At 40.6% G+C, this 17699-nt stretch overlaps 1 protein-coding gene across 1 annotated transcript in view; it reads left to right on the forward strand.

The window, feature by feature from the left end:
* snx29 (sorting nexin 29) overlaps nucleotides 1–17699 on the forward strand; it is a 126685-nt gene that overhangs the window by 91126 nt on the left and 17860 nt on the right. The window contains exon 19 of the mRNA XM_020620398.1: nucleotides 12390–12530. Coding sequence (XP_020476054.1) covers nucleotides 12390–12530 — 141 coding nt within the window. The remainder of the gene's footprint in view (nucleotides 1–12389; nucleotides 12531–17699) is intronic.

Here is a 17699-nt window from a genome sequence, read left to right on the forward strand (position 1 = left end):
CGATGCTTGACTGCTGATGGACAGGTGTATTTCCTGTAGCAGGGCTTACAGCTTTGACCTTTTGGCTAAAATACAGTAATGCAGTACAATATAACAATACTGCAAAACTCACTACCACTCAAATATACCACAGAGAAATTGACTGGTGAGTGGAGATATACAACTATGAGGTAGTAAATCAAATTTTAACTTTTAATTGGGAAAAATATATATGTTTATGATAACTAGGGATGTAACGATATTTGTAATTTCAGGATATCGCAATAGAAACATTTCTTGTTACCGTTCTGTGACGGTATGTACCAGGATATTACAGGTGGTTATTTTGCTAGTATAACTGCATTCAGGTCACAGAATTTGAAGCTGACTCAGCAGATGCCATTGTTAACTTTGTACGGCAGCATTTTAGTTTTCCCGTTTCCAGAAATGACACAGGCGGAACCTAACAAACACTGAACAATTTGCAATTGCCGGATGATGGCAATACTAGCCTCTTTTAGGACTTTAAATTGGCTCTTGTCATAGGCTTATCAACATTACACAGGATTAACAGGTGTATATACAGTACTATAAAGGATGGATGGATGACACTTGTGTCTCATCCCAATCACAAAATAAAACCTCAAACAATAAGAGCTAGTAATTTTTTCCATCAATTGTAGGCTATATTCTTTTCTGGGAGTTTTTTAAAGCAACAAACATCAAGTTATAACACCAAAAATGTGTTTCAGTGAGATTAATGGATTTTGTAAAATGAGAAAATTTTGTGACATGTCAAACTAAAGATGCTCTAACAAGAAAAGCTTTTGTTGTAATTGTAGAAACTCAAATATGTTTGCTCCGTAATAAGAAAAAATGTCATTTTTAAGGGGGAGGAATCTTGTTTTAATGTGAAAAGTTTCTGAATATTACATGTACCTTATAATACATTGTGCTCCAGAACAAAACACCACAAAATACAGCCTCTAAAATGACCATGGAATGAAATCAAGAAGTCTGAGACATAGTCAGAACAGAAAACTAACCTTATCAGTCTCATAAAGATATTACAGTACTATGTTATTGGAATCCATGACATTATACAAATGGTTTATTGGGTACGCTCACAATGCACCCATAAAGCCACATTGGATTACAATAAAAATCTCTAAATCCCTTAACTGCTGATAATTTGGAGTAATGACGTCTGGTTCAGAGGATTTTTCATATTGCTGCACCGTCCCTCGAAGCTGCACACTCAGTCCACATGTTGCTGATAAGTGCTGCAGTGTTTCTCATTGTGTAGCGTCTTTGTCTCTACGTCATCTGTGCTTTATTTAAGACCACAAACGAAAAGCTCAGAGGTGTGCAGGCTCCTGAAACTTCAGAGGTGTATCATTAGCAGGTGGAAATGGGAAGTGAGAGGTGGGAGGGGAACTTGGGCCCGGCGGAATCAGGACTTGGTTAGTAACTGTGTTGTGCTGTGGAGGCTGCGTGATGATCTCTGCTTAGGCTGAAGACAGCTGATTAGATCATGGGCTGGGGTGACTTTTGTCATTCTGCCTCAGCGCCCCTCCTTCCTCTGCTCACTGTGCTTCTTCTCCCTTGTTGATCTCAATTTACATTTCCCCATTTTTTGTGTCTAATTGCCTGCCTCTCCCTCTCATACTTCATTTTCCCCATCAGCCCAGTTTCCCAGCCCCACTTGCTTCAGCTTAGCACCCTCCACTCCCCGCCCATAACCACAGTCATTTGCACATGGCAGAGGGGAGAGAGACAGTGTTTTCTACTATGGCTGAGTTTTTAGTTAAGTGTTTGAGGAGGGAGACACAAAGAGGAGTGGGATGGACGGAGGGAGCTGACAGGAGAAGAGTGGGAGAGGAAGAGAACATAATAAGGGAAGCAATTGTGATAAAAGATGGAGATAAGAGCTGCAGCTTGTCCTTTTTTCCTCCCGCTGTGGCGTCACACTGTTTTTCCTGGGTTGCCTGCTACTTAGACATTGAGCGCTCATATCTGGTTACCACCCGTCGGCCTTAAAGAACTTTTCTTGAGTCCTCAAGGGATAAAAAGCTTACGTGCCTGGTGTTTTGATGGCTGTTTTGCATGAGGAAGAGAGCCCTGGCAAATGGAGACTTTAACCTGTGTTGCAGGTTTAAATGCAGTATTGTAATGATTTTGAAAGGTTGGGTACTGATTGTCGCTTTAAGAGCTTGCAGTTCCAAGTACTAATTGCCAGGAGACTGTTATGGCAAGAAAATGCAGCGAATTATGCATTTGATGTAAAACGACTGTTTCTGAGGTCATTGAAACTAAAGATGCACCGATCGATCAGCAATTGGCAGGTCAGACCTGAAAAAAAATCAGAAATCCTTATCGGCCAAGAAAACAGATGTACAGTACATGCAGTCTGCTAACCAGCCCTATCATATTCAACAAAACTAGATTTTTAAAAATATTCTCTTTCAAAAGCACCATTATTTTTATGCACTTAGTGGTCGGTAGCAGGCGGACTGTTGTTGGTGTTAATAGTTTTAATAATAAGTCCCTTTCACACTTCTGAGTTGTTTTTTCCATGGATGTAAGAGAGGCTTCGGTCATGAGTCAGTAAAATGTGAGGAAAACTCTCTCTCCACATTCTGTTTTGGTTCAGTTATTACATTTAAATGAGACCAGTCCTCCTCAAAACACTGGCAGCCTCTTTTATCATATTTTACATCCTAATGGAAGCAAAACAAAAGAGATCTATTGATATGTGCGCTGCATATTCCCAGTCTAATATTCATCATACACTTGTATGCAAATGTTTGGTTAACCCTGGGCACATTACATACTGTGGTTTTTTGATTTCTATAAAGTGAAGGGAAGTAAATGAATCCCCTGCACACAAAAAATTAAAATGTTATTTCCAATGTTAATGCACTAATACACTTGCCACAGTTACTGTTTAATTGTTTTCTGTTTTTTAAGTTGTATATAACTGTGTGCAGCAGATATCTTATATTATCATTTAAATTATATTGGAAATCAGTGGCTAATAGATATACATAACTCCTCATTTGCCAAGTTAGCTCCTGTAAACCTTTCTTGCTACAGAAGAACAAGTCAAGGGTAAGGTAATTGGTGAGGCAGATTGTGTAGTGTGTAGGACACACAAAAGACGAAAGCCTCTATTTTATCTGCCAAAATAAATTTGTCGGCCTTTATCGGTAGACAGGGAGTAGTTATACGTGCACGACTCAAGACCTGGGGGTGAGAAGTGGGGCTTGCTTCGACCAATGGAAGAGTATGGTTCAACATATAAAGAGTATTGTATTCCCTGCAGCACTGCTGGATCCATGAATCAAGCTAATCAGAAGCAGTAGTCTGTTGATGTTTGGTGTAGCAGCCTTATCGCTTTCATTTGTTTCCACTTAGGAACAGAACAATGGAGTTTGCTTTATTTTGATTCAAGTGCCACCCGTTGCTTCATCACGCTGCCACATGGATGCTAGCAGTTGTTTTGCTGATTGATTCCTTTGTGGACTCAGTCATTCAATCAGACATTAATTATTTTATTTAATCATCCATTTGTATAATTTCAAAACAAGCGCTCTCATCAAAAAAAGAGCTTAGTTATTTTCCATCCACACACCTCCATTCTCTCCACTTCACTCCTTCTGTGCTCGCCCTTCCACCTTTTTTCTTGTTCTGTTCTGTACAGGTTCAGCTGCGGTTGCCCCTTGTTTTCAATGCCTTTAGTTCCTCCTCCTCTCTACTCTTCCATCAACATTGTTCTCCTCCCTCTTTCTCCACATCTCTTTCTCATCTGTATCCACTGGCCCCTCTCAGTGTCTAATTCAGGATGTCAGGAGCAGCTCTAAAATAAACACCTTTACTGCAGTCAAGGTAGTAATCACCCTCTCTGCCTTTCTCTTTGGCTTTGTCTCTCTATTCCTGGTTCTTTTTTTCCTCAGTTTTTCTTGATTTCTTTCAGCCTCGTTGTATTTAGTTTTTCTGAGCCTTACTGCTTTTTTAAAAATGGGTATTTCTTTGGATTTCAGAAGATTTTGACACAGCATCTTAAGGGCTTCTCTGATCACAGTAATCCAAAAACAAGGCTTTGTTTTTGGATTAGGAGGACATCTTTGGTGCTTAGGCAGTGGCCTGGTGCCAGGACCACATTTCTCAGGGATCACTTGTCAGTCAGATGGGGTGGGGACATTTTTTTTTTTTTGTTGTCTGTTTGGCCATGTTGGTTATTGCTACTCTAATTAATTCTCCTGTTTGTTTCCAAAAAGCATGTTGAATGTTGCTTGCTTGAAGAAAAGCTTCAGGCACAAGTCTGTTGTTTCCCTTTTCCTTCTGTCTGGTCTGATCAACATGTTCAAGTGTTAAATTTCTTAAAAGCCATGTTTGAGTTGGTCACAAGCAGGAGGATTTCCATTCATTGTGTTATTATATCTGTGTAAATTGCAGTCTTCGTTGCTATATGCTAATGTAGAACACACTACAGTAGCTACAGTACCTCCAAACACAAATGTGTGATATCACCATTTTGGAGATATCATACATTGTTCAAAGTAGGCATCAGCCATCTTGTGTGTGCCTGGCAGTTGCATAGTCTTCCAACTGTGAAGTGAGCAGGAGCGCTCTCTGTAAGGGTCTCCTGTGGTGCAGGAAATGGGCTTACACACAGTTTTTACCACAGTCTGAACTCCTATAGTTGGCCTGACTGTCAGATGGGGGAACAATAGACCAGGGTCTTCAGATAGAAAGACATCATTATCTATCTATACTTTCTACAATTCTCAGTTGTGGTTCACGAATACCCCTTGTTCTACCTGCTTGTTAAAATACCCACAGGCTAAAGATCCAGTTAAATGACTAGAAAAAAAAAGGCTGCAATTATCTTCTCACGGACATCCTGTTTCAGATCTTTATTTCTGAAGTTAATTTGCAGGGTGTAACGACTCATCTCCTCAGGAACATGTTGTGCTGCGGCCACAGAGATGGGTGTTTAGGTTCCTGTGAGCATGCACTTGTGCATGTTCTCCTCAGCTAAATGTGGATTTCCACCAGGTGCTGGAACTTCCTCCCACGTTTCACACACACAATTAGAAACTTTGAATTATGCATCATTGTGGTTGTGTGTATGCAGACCTCAGACCAGTTCGCTGACTCTTCTAATGGAGATCCTAATGAATAAATGAAAGCACATGCTCTCCTTTTTAACCAGGCTGGGAAAGCCCAGCACAGCTGATGTTAAAGTGTCACTATCCAGGTGTAATTAATATTGTTTGATAACTGTTATATGACATTGATTGTTCAAAAATAAGCTCAGGTAGCAAAACACACACACACCCACACACACACACACACACACACGGTTACTGTTTCCCAAATGTAAACCAACATTCAGAAACCAGGTGGGAAAATAAAAGTGTTCCCTTCCTACTTCTATAACCATTAAAAGAGTAATCAGCAGCCAGGTTCTGCTAATCAAATGCACAGGATTAGTCAATCATTATGAAGTGTGACTTCCTCTATAAAAGCAGAACTTCTGGTAGTTTGGTGTTCTGGAGCACTGAGGTGTGTGTCTGCATCATGCCAAGAACAAAAGAACATCAGCCATAACTTCAGAGAGGCAACTGTCGCTGCTCAACAATTTGAGAAGGGTTATAAGGCCATGAAACAACTTGAGATTCATCGTTCTATGGTGAGAAAGACAAATGGAGAGTCTTCAGCACAGCTGCCAATCTTCCCAGGAGTGGGCGTCCCAGTAAATTCAGTCCAAGATCAGATCATTTAATGGTCAGAGATACAAAGGAAAACCCAAGAGCTTCATCACGCGCCCTGCATGCCTCTGTAAACACATTAAATGTTTATGTTCATGATAGCACAGTGAGAAAAAGATGGAACAAGTCTGGCTTTCACAACAAAGTCTCTAGGAAAAGTCCTTTTCTTTCAAAAAATATGGCAGCATGACTTAGGTTTCCAGGACTGCATCTGAACAAACCACAGGAGTTCTGGAACAATATCCTTTGGACTGATGAGACCAAAGTGGAGCTGTTTGGTCATCATGCGCAGCAAAAACCACACATAGCGTATCACCATAAACACCTCATATGCAGCTGTCAGGCATGGTGGTAGAGGGGCAATGATTTGGCTTGTTTTGCAGCCACAGCATCTGTGAAACCTCCAACAAAGACTCCACTTTATACCAGGATATTCTTGAGACAAATGTGAGACCATCTGTCCGGCAGCTTAAGCTGGGCCGAAACTGGGTCATGCACACCGGCAAATTAACATCTGACTGGCTAAAGAAGAACAAAATCGCTGTGTTGGAATGGCCACATCAAAGTCCAGACCTCAACCCCACTGAGATGCTGTGGCAGGATCTTAAGAGAGCTGTGCATAAACAAGTGACCTCAAACATCAATGAACTGAAGCAATGTCATAGAGAAGAGTGGGCCAAAATGTATTCAGGATGATGTGAGACTCAAACTCCTACTTCACGTTCTTGTTGCCATGGGGGTTTTCTACATGTTACTGAATTATAGGGTGTACTTATATTTTCCCATGTGGTCTCTGTGACCACATATTGAAATCTGTAGTTTTTTTGTTTTAGTTGTTGTTGACACCTGAGTTTTTGTTTGTTTACAGAAGTTGGTGAGGTCCACACAATTAATTTGATGGATAAAAACAAAATTAAAGGATTATGTACTTTCTCTTTACAGGGAAAGTGTATATGTACGATATATATTTGTTTTGAGCCTTGACTTAAACATGAGCGTCCTGTTCTTGCTCTGTGTCACTGTCCAAAACAACATACCTGTACATGTCAGCCATTGGTGTACAGAAATTAATCAGTGAGCTTTAGAGGTGCCGGTAAGCAGATTAGTTTTTTAACTTTTGGGTAGATCCAGGGTAGCTTCTTTCCCCCTGCTTCCTGGCTTGGTGCTAAGCTAAACTAAATAGGCTGCCAACAGCATTAACATTTTTACACGTCTTTTTTTTCCTCCGTTTTAATCACATAACTGCAGTGATTATTTGTTGGGCTCTGTCTGCTGCCAAAGTGAAGATGTGTAGACAGAAAAGGATGACTGAAGCTGCTGCTCACACTACGCCTCCTGTGTAGACACAGTGCTGCTGTTATAGTGAAGTCTATGCATTTTTGTACTGTATACCTCTATTACAGACACTGCAGAGATGACAGGAAGCAAAGACTTGAACCAGGCACATTGTGATTTACATTTTGCAGCAAAATTCAATCCCCCCAAGTATATAAACTGACAATTCTATTTTTTAAATATGTAGCCTCCATTTGTGGGCCAGTTTTGTCTTATTCCAGAGTCAAATGTTTACATCATCTTTCCAGTGTAGACAAAAAATAGAAAATGATTAGTGAATGTCAGCTAAAGTGTCAGCAGTGTCGACAGCCCCTATGCTCTAGACAATGAGCACTTTTTTCCTGCAGTGATGTTGTATATCATAATGACAAGTCCACTGGAGAGACAGCGTTCTGTATTACTGTACATAGTGTTGTAACTAAGAAACAACACAAACACTTTATCTTGACCTTTCTTTCGTTTTGCTATATGGCCTGAAGCTGAGTAAAGCAGACTTTCTGCCTGGTTTAGGTGAGTGATTTTTGCAGGGGTGGATATACCTAGGAAGTAAATTGCAGCACTTCACCGCTTTAAAAAAAGAAAACGTCATAGCAAAGTTTAGTGCTTCTGCTTCAGTAACCAAAGGTGGATTTTCCTTGTTATGTTAACACATTGAGGTCATTTTTTCATCAAACATCTTATTATGCTTTCTCAAATATTCTCATAATCCATTTGAACACTGAAAATAGCACTGTGTCCATCACAGCCGAGCTTTCAACAACAGCCAAAACCCATTAACCGTGTTCCATGAGGTCCCCCGTCAACCATAATCAGAGACCCTGTCCCTGTTTGAAGATGGCTTTTATTGGAGCTATCAAACCAGCAGTGCTCGAAGATTCAGGGATGCTACAGTTTAGATGTCGCCAAGATTTTTGTCAGAGATAAAAGACTATTTGTGATTAGCCAGGAGGAGGGAGCTGGTGGCTGTGTGCGTAGCTGTGAGGCTAATGCGTTGCCATAAATAAGTATGCCAATGAGACGGTATAAAGTGGATTAAGCTTGCTGCGCTAATACTGCCATATGTGAGGAGCCATTTGATGTCTGAGGAACTGCAGACACTATGGGGCTGATTCTATCCTCACATCTTTGTTAATGCAATACTTTTACCATATGCACGTATTGCAGTCTCATTTTTGAAGCAGGCTGATGAGTATGTAATGTAGAAATACAAGGATATATAGCTTGTTTTTGTCTCCCGATACACCGTGAAGTGGATTTGCCTGGTTGCCTTTTCAGCTGTGTATTTCAGCAGACCATATGGAATCTTGAAAAGCACATACCTCACTTTCCTCTGTTGAACAATAATGTAAGGAATACTTTATGAACTGTTTAGCTCTGAAAGCTAATGCTCCAGTGATTGCTCAGCCTGCTCTTTGACTTTGATGTGATTGTTTTTACACTGATGGAGTGATTGAGACAAATGTGACAGATGCGGATGTTTGGAAATTCAGCTTTCTGGCGTCCAAGACTAGACTAAATTTGTGGAAATGATATGTGAACAATTCATCTACCTGTATGCCAAGCTCACTTGGGGGGATTGATTGATTTTGCTGGAAATGTCTAAGGTGTGAGTGTCTTTTTTATCTTATTTCTTATTAATCTTTTCCTTTAGGAGACTGATTCATCCTGAATAAGCCATTCATTATGTCCCTGTTTAGTCAGCTCAGTCTTTGTCACTTTAATCAAGATAGATAACTGAGTTGTAACACACATACATACACACACACACACAACCAGATCACACCAAGCCACTGCTTCTCTTAACTTGCAAAAAAGAAATTGGTAAAAACTTAGATGTGTTTCTGTAGGTCAGACATAAACATAAAGTGCTGAGATGACGTATCTAGTCCGTTAGTGGCCTTGTCAGTTCTCATCATCCCACTACTGTCACTTGCCAGATTTGGGTTTTTCCTTTAGTGCAGCTGCTCTTCATGCCACAGGTTGCTGTATATCAAAGGTCTGTGGGCCTCTCCTCAGATAAAATCAAGACCACTGTACAAATTTGTACTATCAAAGGATTGCAGAATTCTCTATTACCGCTTCCTGTTTTCAGTGGACCCCTTGATATACAGACAACTATAGCCCTTTTACCAGAGCCCTGAAATTATCTAGGCATTACCCAGAGGAGCTGTATGTAAGAACACAAATATCCAAGTCAGCTGGCCCAGACATTAAGCAGACTTTACCCTGACATCTCCCTAGTACAAAGTCCACGTAATGTCCAAGCAAGGCGGTGTGAGCCCATGTGAGAAAACAGCAGTGTATAGTCCAGAGTATTCACATGGAGCTAGTGGGCATGTTGATGACATTCTGTCATGTGAGGCCTGGAGTTTCAAGGAATATCTTTTTTTCCCTAAACGTTTATTTGTGGACATTATTCGTGATGGGCAGAACATGATTCCTTGATAAAGTAGAAGTCACACAGAGTCAAAAAATATCTGTAGCATGCCTGCGTGTTCATATTTGACTGAGTCCTGACTATGCAAAGAAGTATTTTAACTGTGTGTTGCAAACACAGCTGCTGCTGCAACCTACAGCCTTGTTGGTAAGCCCATCTAATGTTAGGCCAAAGTACTACAACTTCCTATGTTGCATCTGTGCCAATCACCTCATCTTTACCTCATGTCTCTCCTGTCACACCCATAGAGTTCATCATGTCTTTATTTTTCATTCTTTGTACTAGGATTAGACTCCTGTGGTCTTTAATGCTACTCAACACAGAATAGTTTTCATTCATGATATGTGTTCATACAGTCTCACTGTATAGAAATCTTAAGAGTATACTCTTCTACCATTCTACGATTATACCATGCATAAAGTGAGCATTAATTGATAAAGTCGGCAGAGGATCAGAACATCTTGGTGTACTTTCTCACCTCCCACTTATTCAGTTGATATCCATTTACATAGTTTAGACCATTTCTTCAGCTACACTGTGAATTGTTTTATTATATCTTTTTATAGCGTTAGCAGTGTCTCGACATGTCTGTCACTGATGCTGAAATATTAACAACAACAAGACATTTAGGGCAGCTAACCAAGCTTGAGCTGTCAGCCTGCTCTTAATAGCTGTCCAAAATGCCACATTTTCATGTCATATAACCTAGACTGCACAGCAGCACGCATGCTGACAAAAGATCACCGAGTAAAGGAACTGCCACCTCAAAACAAAAACTTAGGCCATAATCCTCTTGCTTCTATATCCATCAAAACTTCTTTGAGGTTGACATGAACACAACATGTAGTAAGAGCTCCAGTAGCTTTGACAGTTTGTTGTCTGCACTTCTGAAAAGGACATCAAACGTCTAGTGAGTAGTCTGAAAGCCAAATGATGGCAGTCACAGCCCTATTATATCATGCCTTTGTGCAAATAGTCACTTATTTTAGCCAACTTAGCAGCATAGCTCTGGCAGTGTTGGTGTGTTGGTCAGTCCACCACTTTCCTCTTGTATCTCAGCAGCTGTCAGATGGATAGCGTGCTCGGGGGGTTGATGGGTAGGCTCTGTATGCAGCTTCTCCATACGTCTTTGTTGCTGGCTTGTGGCTGGCTTGCACTGTGGACTGTGCTGTTGGCAGGTCCTCCTCTCCCTCCCCAGCTGCAGTAGTGGAATCTGTGCTCGAAGTGGGTCAGTACGCACTGGTACACTTTACCGGCACTATGTTTTGCTCTTTACCTACTGTTAATAATGCCTGTAATGAATAACTAAATATTATAATCAGAATTATTACTCCCCACCCCGACCCGACACACTAACGTGAATAAGGGGAGCACCAGCACTCCGCCCCCGACTTCGAGCACTAGATGGAATCAGTAGCTCTGTGATGATGCTCAGTCTGCCTAGTCTATACTGACCTGGTGCTTCAACTTTTCATCTAGCCATAATCAGGTCAAAATCTTTATTTGCACCCATCTGCAGTTTATTAGGTCCACCTAACTAAGACTGCAGCACAAACTACAGCCTCCAAAATAACCATACAGTTGAACCAGCACTTCCCTAAAACAGTTTCAACACAAGCTGAGCATATTCACCTTCATTAAGGAGATGCTCCTTTCCTTAAGCAGCTTCTGTTGTGGTGTTTCGGAGTGATGCGTGTCAGTGGAGCAGCTCAGCAGTCGTCCAGGCTGCAGTGTAACTGGGCAACTCAGTGGGAATATGTGTGGGCACAGCACAGAGTATGAACACAGCACTCTTAAAAATATTTACACTCAGTGAACCTTATCACATGCTAAGCCTAAGTCAAGGTTAAGAAGTTACTGTGTGTTAAAGATAACTAACAATGTAAAGCCAACATGAGCAGTGTCAAGACTTTGCAGGTTCAGAAGGAAGCGTGCAGTTTAACATCATGGAACTGTTTTGACATTTGATTTGATTTATTTTGATTTATTTATTCTTTCAAGCATGTAAAGACAGTTGATATATCAACACACATAATTTTACACATATCCAACAAATGCTAATCCAATATCAATTTGCTTATACCTAGTACATGCTTGAATGGAGTAGGAAGAAGTCAGACTTATCCAGTCCTACCCCATGACATCATCTTACCATCATTGGTTTGCAAGCAGTATCTCTACATAAATAATTCTCTTCTACACCACACAAGTACTATACTAAAAATAATATACATTCCTCTCTGCTAGGGGAGATCTGTGCCTTGGTACATTTGGTCATTTTTAAATCGGTTTCTATTTTGATTTAGCTGTTTTGGTGGTTTAGTGTTTTAAAATTGAGCTCTCAAAAGCTCTTTTGTCTTTCTATTTTCTACAGTGAAAATAGATGCCCCCCTCCCCCCACAATAGGCTCATCTTTCCTTCTTTCGCTGCACCCCCTGTCTGTTGTGAGTCAGAATAAAGCAGTTAATGGTGCATGGAAATGGTGGCAGGCAGCACAGCCTCTTTCTCTGTTATGTGTTGTGGGATGTAAGTGAAAACACACATTTACAAGGATGAGTGGAAGTCATTCTTTCACCCATCTCATTAATTTATTTTAAAGCACTGTAAAAGGTTAATGACAAATGTATGAACAACAACACACAAAAAAGCTGTTATATAACAATATGCTGTTGGTGTGTTTTCCATTTTAGTATTTAATATAGTTTAGTTACATTCTCATAGGGAGGCACTGGTTTACTGAATCACCTCTGTGTATTTCTGCAGTTTTGTATTTAATGGCTGGTTTGAGTAGTTACCAGATGAGGTGAAACCTGGACATGCTGCTGTTGATGTTAATGTTGGTGTTTCTGTCCTGTTCTTAGGTGTACATCCGCATCCTGGACAATGAGTGGAATGTATACAGACGTTACACAGAGTTCAGGGAGCTCCATAACCACCTGAGAGGAAGGTTTCCACAGGTGGACACCTTCAACTTCCCGCCCAAGAAAGCCATCGGGAACAAGGTGAGCTAATAGTAACCTTGACCTGTTTGTCAGTCTCTGTTTGTTAGCCACTTCAGTAAATAGTGGTTAGAAAAATAGCAAAAATAAATAGTGGCTGGTTAAAAATTCTGTAAATGACTGTTCTGTCTTGGCTTCTGTGTTGTACTGTTTCTAGCTTGACAGATAGCTAATAGGTTCCTTCAACAAATACCCAGGAAGCAGATCTCTCCATTTCAGGATGCTTACTGAAAAAAGCACCGTGAAACCGCAATACTAAAATAAAGAGTATAGCCGTTTTCACACATGAACTCCGGACTATGTCTGTGGAATCAGGTTTCTGACTTGGTCCAGAGTTGCCCTTTCATGTAGCATACAACAGGAGACAGTCCCTGTCAGATGCGTTCTCACCTACTGGTAAAACTGCAGTTGCTTTATGCAAGGGGACGTGCCTGGGTAGATGTAGATTACGCAGGAGGTGGGATCTGATGCGGTCACATAGCCAGTTTGGAAGTTTGGTGATAAACAGCCCAGTCTTTTGATGTTTTCTGAATTAGTCTGACAATTCTGACTCCGGCTGTTGACGACAGAAATTCCTGAATCTTGTGATGTTTACAGTTGGATCTTTCCGTTGGCATCGTCATTGTAAATGGCCATTTTTCTCCACCGTCAGATGTATTCTTCTGGTTTCGCCCTGGTCACGTGATAGAATAGCTCCATGTGAATACTCCAGAATATACATGGCTGTTTTCTTACATGGCCTCACTCCAGCTCATTCGGACATTGTGCGGACTTTGTACTAGTACCCTGCAGGGTGAAGTCCACTTAATGTCCGGGTCAACTGACATTTGCGTTCTCACATACAGCTCCCCCCCAATAAAACATACTATTCCCACATGACTTTTACTAGTTATCATTAAAATTTACATCAGGCTATGAACTTTTATATCTTGCTGTAAAGATGGCAACTGTAAATAAAGCAGTATACAGATGAGGTTTCCTGGCAGCTGTTGATAACTCCTCTCACTTAATTCGTCTTCTGTATTTTGCATGCAAACACATCCATTCTCACTCTTCACCTGCAGGGGACAATGACTGCCCCAGGTTATTCTGACCTCTCTAGTAGCCCTCTCTCTCTGCGCACCTCTCCTCTCTACCCCCCTCCTTTTCATTCTGTTCTCCTCTGTCACCCTACAATCTTTGGGAGATAATTTGGTTCTCATCTCGATGCTCTGGCTGGGTGGATTTGATGCTGAGTCCACATCTTCAAAAACACAGCACTTTCACGGCTAGAGACTGGGCTGAAGCTGAGTTGCAGGCACTGCAAATATGAGAAGAGATTAACTGTGTCTGTCTGTCTGTGTGCGTGTGTGTGTGTGTGTGTTGGTCTGCATAACTGTGTGGAATTACGTGGAAGTGTAAAGTGTCTATCAAAGGCACAGATAGTCAGTGTCATTGCTCCCTGGAAAGCTCCCTTGAAAGCCCATTACACTGCAGGTTTGTGTGAATTATTGGTTTTCATCGTCTCCATGAAGTTGCACATCACTACAGAAAAAGCAGCCCTGAGTCTGGTTGCATTTTAAAGAAGAACACTACACACTACTGGAAAGACCAGCACACAATGAACCCATACCTTAAACATACTTTGGAATAATTTTATACCTTGCTGCAATGATAAAGAGGTGTATTTAGGGTGTGGTCAGTACACTCATGTCATTGTTGGGTGTAGTCAGAAGTGCAAACGCCTTTCAACCAGAAGAGTTTAGCATGGGTCAGTATACAACTTTAACAACAGCACTTATCAGTTGTGTGTTTTTATGTAATTGGTTGAAATGAACTTTTTTGTCCTCTTCTCTGTTGAATCTTAGGGGATATTTATTAAACCTGTCACAAATTCCAGCCTAAAGAAAACTTTAGCAAATATCCCCGTTGGTGTCATTTTTTTCTGCACCCACATCTTTACCTCTGTTTTCTGAGTGGAGCCATGTTGTTAACCCTCTTGAGGTCTCTTTTCTGCACCTACACAGTTTTTTTTTTTTACAGTTTCTGTTACTTAACAGACATGCTGTATCCACAGTGATGATGTTTGATGCAGATTGCACAGTGAGACCAGATTTCCTGTTCATCCTGCTGTAATACTAAAATCTAAAACTTTGTAGACAGAGCCCCAAACCTTTCTAACTGACCGGGGCTTTGTTTCAGCACCACTTTTTACAAAGAGCTTTCACATTTGGCATTTGTTTTGTTGGATGAAACATCAAAATGAGAGAGAAGAAATGATTTCCTGTTGCAAAAAGCAGTTTGCATGCTGCAGATTTGGTGAAACCTAACTGTTGACATTGAACATACATTATACTTCTATTCCCTCATATTAAATGCTTCTATAACCATCTTAAGAGCAACCTTTTGACAATTGATCCTAAGGCCCTCAGCTTGTAAATAAATTAAATTTGATGACTTGTTCAAATTTCTAACATGAGCTGCTGCAGCAATAAAGTTTTAGCGACACTTGCCAACAAAACACAGCTCAAGGTCTTTGGGCCAGACTGAAATGAAACGAGGGAGCAGGTGGAGGGCTTTACAGTATAGCTTAAGGATTTGATAGCTACCACTCTGATGAAGTTTGGGTATGCACTATGGGTGTGTATGTCTAATGTGTGTGTGCATGCAAAACATGAGCTCCTCTCTAAAATCTGAAGCTGCAGGGCATCAAAGAGCACTTGTACCCTCTGTGTGTGTCTGTGTGTTTGAGAAAGAGGTGTGGACGGTGGGATGTTTGTGTGTATAAAACACTGCTATTCTCTCTGAAAAGTGTGTGTTTCCCTGTCTGTGTGTGTTTGTGTGTGATTTTCTGCCTCAGAACTGAGTCTTGGATCCATTGAGTGTGTATTTTGTTTATTCCAGTGTGTTTATCGTGTATGTGTGTTAGCAATCAGCCGGCCTGCAGTGCTTACTTTCCTGTTTTTCAATCCAGTTGGTGTTTGTTTCCAGCTCTCTAGAAGGACTTTGTAGTGTTGGCGGCAGTGAAAACCTTCTTCTTCAGGTGAATGGAGAATGATGCTGCTTTTGAAAGCAGAAATGAGGTGTAGCAAGACGGTATGTCACTCAATCATACTGTAAGTAGAAATGGAGCTAAAATTACTGGTATAAAGGTTTACAAAACTGGGAGAAATGAAGTGAGAATAAATAATATTCATAAGAATAGAAACAAAACATTGCTGAAGAATAGAGTGTTGATATTTATCATAAATTTGATTATGATTGTTAAAGGAAAAAAATCTGTTTAATTATTTGTAACTTAAAACATGTATGAAGCGGATCAGTATGCTCCCATAAAGCTACAGTAACTCTCAGTTTCCACCGGATACGGCTGCGTTCTAATTGCTGCCGGTCTAGTTAGTGCTTGTGATTCCACCATTCCCACTCCAATGAATCCCACATGCAGCTCTCCACACCGCTTCGCTAAAGATACGTATGTGGCTTCTGACAAAGTTCGACCCACCAATCAGCACGGTAACCATAGTCACTGTTTAATTTGAAACCCACTATATTAGAGTAAAGAAGCATAACAACACAATCTGTGTACGGATTCTGCTTCATTTTCAGCATTTTGACAGACTGGGACCTTTTCAAACCTTTAGCCTTTCTGTCCACTCACTCAGTAAACTATTACATTATGTTTTGATGGGAAAACAGAAGAAAAGACATATTTTATCACTGTACTGTATATAGCTACAGTGCTTTGCCATAAAATATGAAGAGTTTGTGTTGATGCATGCCAAGGGTACATCTGTTTCTGCTTTGATATTTTAGTTATTAGTAGGCAGTAAGATTCAACACTTGCCTATAAATCAGGTGTACAGGTCAAACTGCAGTGACATTGATACATGACTAAAGATGTTTAAACACTGCAGGGGAAAATGAAACATTCATTTGAGCTTGTCTGTGCATTTCCATCTACCTGTTTGATCCCGTGTCTTGTTTGAGCCCATATGGTATCAGCCATATTTTACAAGATGCCAAAATAATTGAGCACACATCATTAATCATGTGATCATTAGGCACTACAGTACACTGCTTGCAGAATTTATGTTACCTTGGTTTCCTAGTGAAAAAGAATGAACAATTTGCACCTGAAGGTCAGTTAGTCATTGTTCAGGCTTATGATCATATGCCATTAATCCACAGCAGTTGGAGTTTGATATGTGATGCTATCAAAAGCACTTGAACAGCTAATAAATGGACCTTGGCATGACATTACCCTAACAACATAGGATAACCTAACAATATGGATGATGTTGCACAGACACATGCACACAGAGAAGATGCACACTGCTGCGTGTGACAGCTCATCGCCAGCTGATTTGTCATGCGCCTGGCCAGGCGTGCAGGCTAAATGTTCCCGAGCGACACCTGTCAAATCCCCCCTGATGCTAATGATGACATCAAAGCCACGTTGTTATCAGACCCAAGAGTCCAGCTGTCAGGCTTTCTCACTGACCGCTCCTCATCCAGATTTTATGGCTCATGTCCATTATGTTTGCCTTTCTTTTTTATTCTCCTCCCTCAGCATCAGTTTCTCTGCTTTGCCCTTGTCTTCCCTCCTGCTCACACAAGTCATTCACCCGCCTTAAGCTTTGATAAAAATCACTTTATTTTTGATGCTGCTTTAATCTCTCTCTCTTTCAAGGTTGCAAATACAGGAGCTGCTTTACAGAGTGAACATACAGTTTGCTATAATATTTAGATGAATGAGTCTTTTTTTCCCACAGTAGTGACCACTCACTGTAAGCCGTTATATACAACTATGTAGAAGGGGCATTTTATTTGATCACATCTTCAAGTGAACAATAGAACAATTTAATTTAGGATCTGATTTCCTTTTGTGCACAAGGCATTAGGTACTTTATTGATCCCTCAATGGGGAAATTTCAGTGTTTCAGCAGCAATAGAGAACAAACAACATCACACCATGAGAACAATCACCACACACATATCTTGATAAACAAATTCCAGATTTTAAGACAGCATAAATTATTCAAGAGAAAAATCAAGAATAGAATTTACATATTATTATTATATTAACCCCAGGATTTGGGTATTGCAATGTTTACCATTGCATAGTCCCTCCTTATTTCACCTATCTTATCACTGCAGTGATGTGTTGTACAGTCTGATTGCTGTGGGGAGGAA

The sequence above is a fragment of the Monopterus albus genome, unplaced genomic scaffold (assembly GCF_001952655.1).
Source record: "Monopterus albus unplaced genomic scaffold, M_albus_1.0 scaffold236.1, whole genome shotgun sequence".
Taxonomy (NCBI): Eukaryota; Metazoa; Chordata; class Actinopteri; order Synbranchiformes; family Synbranchidae; genus Monopterus; species Monopterus albus.